Source organism: Pteropus alecto, unplaced genomic scaffold, assembly GCF_000325575.1.
Source record: "Pteropus alecto unplaced genomic scaffold, ASM32557v1 scaffold589, whole genome shotgun sequence".
In the NCBI taxonomy this organism is placed as follows: Eukaryota; Metazoa; Chordata; class Mammalia; order Chiroptera; family Pteropodidae; genus Pteropus; species Pteropus alecto.
In genome coordinates, this window is record NW_006442514.1 from 301,364 (window position 1) to 308,375 (window position 7,012).

Consider the following 7,012-nt stretch of genomic DNA (forward strand, 5'->3'; position numbering starts at 1 on the left):
TAAATTGTGATGACCAAGAGTTTCAAATCTTCCAAAGCATGGATGGGCAGAGAAAGAGAAAATTGTTATATAAGTTTTAATTTAGCTGGGTGTAGAGGCTAGTCTTCAAAAGACCAGAATTGAATTCCTGGAACTAAATGAGAACTGGACTAGATAAAGCCCTAAAGTTTAATATTCCGCAAGTTTTGTAAAGTGTGAAGATGATGCCATTGATGACTGAATTGTCTCTATCTGCTCATATGCTTCTCTGTCTTTCATTCTTCGTTTTCCCTATGTAATAAAGTCAGCAGTTTTAAAACTTATAATCCCAAAGATCCTTTTTTTGTTATGCTGCTTTTATACCTAATTAAGATATACTAAGTTTATCTTGTATTTGTTTACAAGTCTGTAAAATAATTTCTTATTTTTATTCATACAGATTTCCATATATTAGAGTTTATTTTTAATTTTTTTTTCCATTACCATTGAGAACAAACTGATAGTTGCAGATGGAAGGGGTGTTGGGGGATGGGTGAAAAAGGTAAAGGGATTAAGTACAAATTGGTAGTTACAAAATAGTCACAGGGATGTGAAGTATAGCATAGGAAATATAGTCAATAATATTGTAATAACTATGTATGGTGCCAGGTGGATGGAGATCACTTAGTAGATAATGTCAAACCACTATACCAAAGATCCTTTTAAGCATATGAGTATATATTGTAATTTTGTATCTCTCCTTCAGTCTTTTCGAATTCTGTGTGTGCGTGTGTGCGTGTGTGTGAGACTCCCTCTCTTCTTTGCCCTTGCAATACTGGTTAAGACTTTTAATGTCCAAGTTTCCTATATGTATTTAACCCTATTCATTATTTCTCCTTCTTATTCTTTCTTTTTCTTCTTCCCTCTCTGCCATTAGTTCATTTCCTCCTAGTTCTCACTCAACAACTCCCACTCCTCATCTCAGATTTCTCCTATTTGATCTGTTATGATCTCTACATTGTCATCGTTTAGTGCTGTCACTAGTGCATTAAACAGAAGACAAAAACACAAAATGAACATTGCAGGCATGCCTACTTATTGACTAGAATGGCATAGTTCTGTCTGAAGCCATCCCACACAACCCATAGAGCATTTATTTGCTGCACTCCCCCTCCTTGTTTCTTTCTCTCTGACAGAGACAGTGAGGGTAAGGTCTAGTGACATCTCATTCCAGAATGTGCTTTGTGGGAGTCCAGCTACCAAATAACCGTCCATTCAATCTGGCAAGTATTTTTTAAGCACCTACTGTGTGCCTAATACTCAGTAAGTTTCTCCGGGGCATCCTGGAGTCTCCAAACAATACAGCCTAATCCTGTCACAGCAGGAACTCAACATTATTGCATAGGCTTTGTTCTTAAGGTTAGGCTGTACAGAGACTATAGCCTGCAGACTTAATTCAACTCCTTTGGCTTGGAAATAAGGCTGGATTTTCAACAAAAGTAGGGAGTTGAATAAGCCTGAGGCTTTAATTCAATGCAAGTTCTCATTTGAACTTTAGAGTTACCTCGTGTTCATCAGAAGGGTAAAATGCATTGCTTACCTTCAGCAGAAGGTTCCTCTTGGGAGAGTCTTAGCATTTTCAAGATGTCATTATAGCCATAATCGGTCACTTTTAGTACAAAATGCCCATCTACCACACAGTTCCGAGATTTCAGCCTCCCATGAACAAACTCTCTGTGGTGTAGGTACCTCATGCCCTGCAGATGATACAAACAAGATTTATTTAGCAACTTATTTAACTATTTTGTGCTTTTAGAGCCACTTTCTGAGATTGTTAATGGTATGAGCTATTATGATATTTAGCTTTTTATCCTTATACATAGGCACAGCAAAACTTTGACAAAAATCATTCTGAAATGATTTTTAGTTCTAAAATTTAATTCTCTTAGTTCTATAATTTTATACTTTGATGAAAAATCATACCTTGCGTGTATAGAGAATTATGGGTTATTGAAAGATTTATTGCCATTTCAAACACAGGATGGATTCATATGTATATAATTGCCAAGAATTTGAAGATTCTGATTTTTCCCACAAAGGTCTAGTTCAACTCTCATTCACTGTTCGCAGGAATGGAAATTGGTACAGCCTTTTGGGTGGGAAAATTGGCAATAGCTATCAAAATGGAAAGCGTGCATAGCCTGTGACCTAAGGATTCTACTTCTCCCAAAAATGCTTGCACATCTGTACAAGAAAACATATACAAGAATTCTCACTGCAGCTTTCCTTTAAAATATTGTGTAATTGGAAGTGCAATAAATACTAATCAAGAAAAGACTGTCCAAATTTTGGTATATCCAAACTAAGGAATATTCTGCAGCAGTTAAAAATAATAAAGTAGATCTATATGTACTGTCAGGGAAACATTTCTGAGCCATAAAGTAAGTGAAAAATAGTAAGTTGCAGACACTATATAACAAAATATACCTCATTTAGCTTCTCTGAGCCTATATTAAAGGAGGCTAAACACACTTATTTTATTGATAATTAGAATGAGACGTCTATAAAGCTACCTTGAAAAAAAGTTAGGTATAATACAAAGGTCAAGGCTATGATCAATATGTAGGAAACTCAACAAGTCATTGAGTATCCAGGTCAGCCCCATAAAAATGCATGTAGATACAATTTGCCTATCATTTCAGGGAGTTCATGGATTCCAGTGAATCCCATCCATATTTTAGCTGTCAACAGTCATTGCATCAAAGAATGGAGGTGCTACCTGATAGACCCAACGGTCTTTTGGCTGTCTGATCATGCTGAATTCCATATCTACACCTATAGTATGCAAAGACCCATCACCTAATTCTAGGCTGAAGCACTTTTTAGAAGGTGAAAGCTGAGATGTGGGCCTACGAGCACCAAAGAATCTTGAAATGAGCATTTTCCCACATCCAGAAAGCAGAGAAATTGGATGGAAGAAAGGATTGCTGAAGGTATAGGGTGCTAAATGCCAGCAGGAAGTGAAAATAAATCTGACCCTCAAATCGGAGGTGGGGCAAGACAAGTAAATCCTTTCTACATCAGTACCTTATAGCAGATATGGACAAGGGGACTATGAGAAGGAGTGGGGGCAGACCCTAGGAAGGAAGGTGGAGGAATAAGATCATCACAATGATCTAAGGAAAATAAAACATCCCAAAACATTTAAGTTCTAATCTACCAGGAAAATCCAATATTTCTTCAGTCTTTCCATTAACCTTGATGAGATCCAGCAGGAGTGATGATTTAAACATCCAGTCAAGTTTCACATCCTCATTTGTCAGTATGTCTTCTAGGCTCCTTCGGGAACAGAATTCTGTCACAATGGCAAACATCCCTGAATCATAGAAGAAGCCCAATAAAGGGTTAATATTCTCATGACGCAGGTCCTTCATCTGGAAACAGAGAGAAAGAGGAGAGTCACAGCTATTTTGTCTCAGTTGGAAACCAGAGTTTAGGGCACTTACCCTTCTCTCCACCCTTCTTATGACTGGTGGCTGTGGTGTGCAGAATTTTGGCTCCCATGATCTCCAAACCCTAGTGCTACTCCTGTGATTGTGTTATGTTGTATGACAAAAGGGAGATTATTGGGGTGTGCCTAACATAATCACATGAGTCCTTTAAATAATAAGAGGAGAGAGGAGAGGAATTCCAAGAGATTCAAAGTGTGAACACTGAATGCTCCATTACTGACTTTGAAGATGGAGGAAGGAGGCTACAAACTGAGGAATGTAGGTAGCCTCTAGAAGCTTGGAACAGCTCTCAGCTGACAGCCAGCAAAGAAATTGGAAACTCAGTCCTACAAAAGCACAGAATTAAGTTCTGCTGACAACCTGAATGAGCCTAGTAGTGGTTTTTCCCCAGAGACTCCAAATAAGAGCCCAGCACAACTTACACCTTGACTTCAGCCTTGTGTGATGCTAAGTGAAAGACCCAGCTGAGCCCTCTTAGATTTCTGATCTACGGAACTGTGAGACAATAAGTGGGTGCCGTTGTAAGCCACTCTGTGCTATTTTGTTATGACAGTAAGGGTTCTGGTCACCAATTCTACTTTGTGCGTGTGTATATTGGAAGCTGTTCCCGCACAACCAAATAATTCTCTGACACCAGCTTGGTGTCCTACAATTCAACTTTATTCCAACTCTATTTATGTAAAGTCAGATCCCACAGGTTAAGAACTCAGTCCTACAAGACTTTCCTCTTCCTCTCAACTTGAGACACAGTTCACAAGTCCAGGTCACCTGGGCTTTCAGCTGAACTATAGGTTGGAGGTTCAAATACTTCTCTTTAGGTTTGATTAAATTTCTAGGGCACCTAACAGAACTCATAAAAACATTTTAATTACTAGATTACCAGTTTTTTTTATAAAAAGATGTAACTCAAGAACAGCCAGATGGAAGAGACACATAGTGCAAGGTATGGGGAAAGGGCATGGAGCTTCCATGCCCTCTCCAAGCCACTCTCTCCAAATCTCCATGTGTTCACTCACTTAGAAGCTCTCTAATCCTTGTCTTTTTTATTTTTATTTTTTAGAAGCTTTATTACAGAGGCATGATTGATTAAATCATTGGCCATTGGTGACCGATTCAACCTCCTGTCCCTCTCCCCTCCCTGATGGTCAGGGTAGTGAGACATAAATTTCCAACCCTCCAATCACATGGTTGGTTCTTCTGGCAACCAGCTCTCATTGTTAGGTTATTTCCTTAAGTCACCTCATTAACATAACAAAAGACACCTTTATCACTCTCATAGTTTAAGAAATTCAGAGAGTTTTAGGAGCTCTGTGTCAGAAATGGGGACAGATCAAATATATATTTCTTATTATAAACCACATCACAGGCAGTGATAAAAATGAATGCAATGATCAACAGAAAATTTCAGAGAGGTATCTCTTATGGCATATTGTAAGTGAGTGCTGGAGCTGTGGCCTTCATGATTCTTTGGGGACTCCGTGGAGTGGAGCTCAGTGATCCAGGAGGACTAAAGAGGGTTAATACAGTAAAAAGTGGAATAAATTGTCTTTCTGTAAATATTCATCTACCCAGCATCTATTAAAATTAATAGCCTATATACATACATCAGGCCAAAGCCTACAAAATCTGTTTCAGAAGGAACATCTAGAATTCTGACTACATTTTCCCTCTATAACTATTAAATTTTTTCACTTAATGCGAGACACATTTAGTGTGTGACCACAATGTCTAAGACATTGGACTGCATGCTAGAGATGCTGAGATAAACAAAATGAAATCACTGTCCTAAAAGAGTTCACATTCAAAAATGGGTGCTAGACAAGAGAACTGACAGCTGTATTTCACTGTGAAATTTGTTCTTACAGAATGGAGCATGAGATGCCAGGGAGCTCAGATGTTAAGTATCTAATTCAGCCTGGGGGTTCAGAGAAGTCTTCTCTGAGGAGGTAATGTCTCAACTGCCATAAAGGACAAGTAAGAGTTGACTAGGTATAGGTGACATGGTAAGAGGGGCTGAGAGTTAGAGCATGTTGAGGAAGCAGCAACAGTTTTAGGGTGACCAGAACAGAGTATAAGGGGAAAACTATGAGACACTGGTCTGGAGAGATAGACAGGAGCCACATCCTTTGAGGCTATGAGAACCTTGCTATAGAATTTGAAATTTAGTTTATAGGCACTCAATAATTGTTATCTATTATTACTATTTAATAGGGGATAAGAGGGTAAAGTACTCCATGATCACTTCTAGATATCTGCTTGGATTCCTGGATAGATGATGGTGCTATACATCAATATAGAGAATTTAGGGATGTTATAGTAGTGGATGGCACCCCATCCTTTACCATGCATCCCCCAGCTGCCAGAAATGTTGGCTGACAACACATAGCTGCTCCATTTTCAGGAAAATTGTCCTAGAGCTCAAGCCAAATGTTAGGTTTCACCTACAGACCTCAGCCAATGATTCACTGAGTACAGTACAAAACTCCAACTCCCTAGCCTGAAGGTAGTACTCATGGCACAACTTACACTCCAGCATTTCTTCCATGAGATTAAACTGAAGCAAGTCTCCACCTGAAATCACATTCTTGCTGAATTTTATGTCTGGCATATCTTGCTTCCCTCTCTCCCTTTCTCTTGGAACATTTCTCAATGAGTAATTTAAACAAGAATCTCAATCTCAGGCTCAACTTTTAGAGAATCTGACCTAAGACAAATGGGGAAGCAAATTTTTGGTGGTAGAAAAGGCTGATTAATTTAGTTGGGGACCGAAATTTCTTTTTTAAATTTAGTTGGGGACATATTTAAAAAGAGCAGTCCGTGGGACATAAAGGTGGAACTACTCCACAAACAGTTGGATATTCAGGGTTTGGAGCTCAGAAAAGAAGTCTGATTTTTATAAACAGACTTAAGAATTATTAGCATGTAATGAGAAGGTGAGATTGATGAGCGTGAAAGAGATAACACAAGAAGTACAGAATAAAAAGTGAAGATGTAAATACCATCATTTAAAAGATGGGAAAAAGAACATTCTGCGTACATACTTAGAAATGAGGTCATAGAAGTGGAGAAAACTCTATTTAGAGCACATGAACACCACAAGAAGAATTTCAGGAAAGTCAAATAAATGTCAGAAAGACATATAAATGGCCAACAAATCTATGAAAAGATGCTCAACATCGCTAGCTATTAGAGAAATGCAAATCAAAGCCACAATGAGATATCATTTCACACCTGTTAGAATAGCTATAATCAACAGGTCAAGTAATAACAAATGCTGGAGAGGATGTGGAGAAATAGGAACACTCATACACTGCTGGTGGAACTGCATATTGGTACAGCCACTATGGAAAACAGTATGGAGCTTCCTCAAAAAACTAAGAATTGATCTACCATATGATCCAGCAATCCCTCTACTGGGTATTTAACCCCAAAGACTTGAAAACTCATATCCATAAAGAGATTTGCACACCGATGTTCATAGCAGCATTATTCACAGTGGCCAGGACATGGAAGCAACCAAAGTGTCCTACAATAGATGATTG

The 7,012-nt window shown here is 38.4% G+C and overlaps 1 protein-coding gene across 1 annotated transcript in view; it reads right to left on the minus strand.

Moving 5' to 3' along the window:
• GUCY2F (guanylate cyclase 2F, retinal) overlaps positions 1 to 7,012 on the minus strand; it is a 93,272-nt gene that overhangs the window by 37,115 nt on the left and 49,145 nt on the right. Inside the window, exons 9-10 of the mRNA XM_006922715.1 lie at positions 3,216 to 3,392; positions 1,559 to 1,715 (exon numbers count right to left, since the gene is read on the minus strand). Coding sequence (XP_006922777.1) covers positions 1,559 to 1,715; positions 3,216 to 3,392 — 334 coding nt within the window. The remainder of the gene's footprint in view (positions 1 to 1,558; positions 1,716 to 3,215; positions 3,393 to 7,012) is intronic.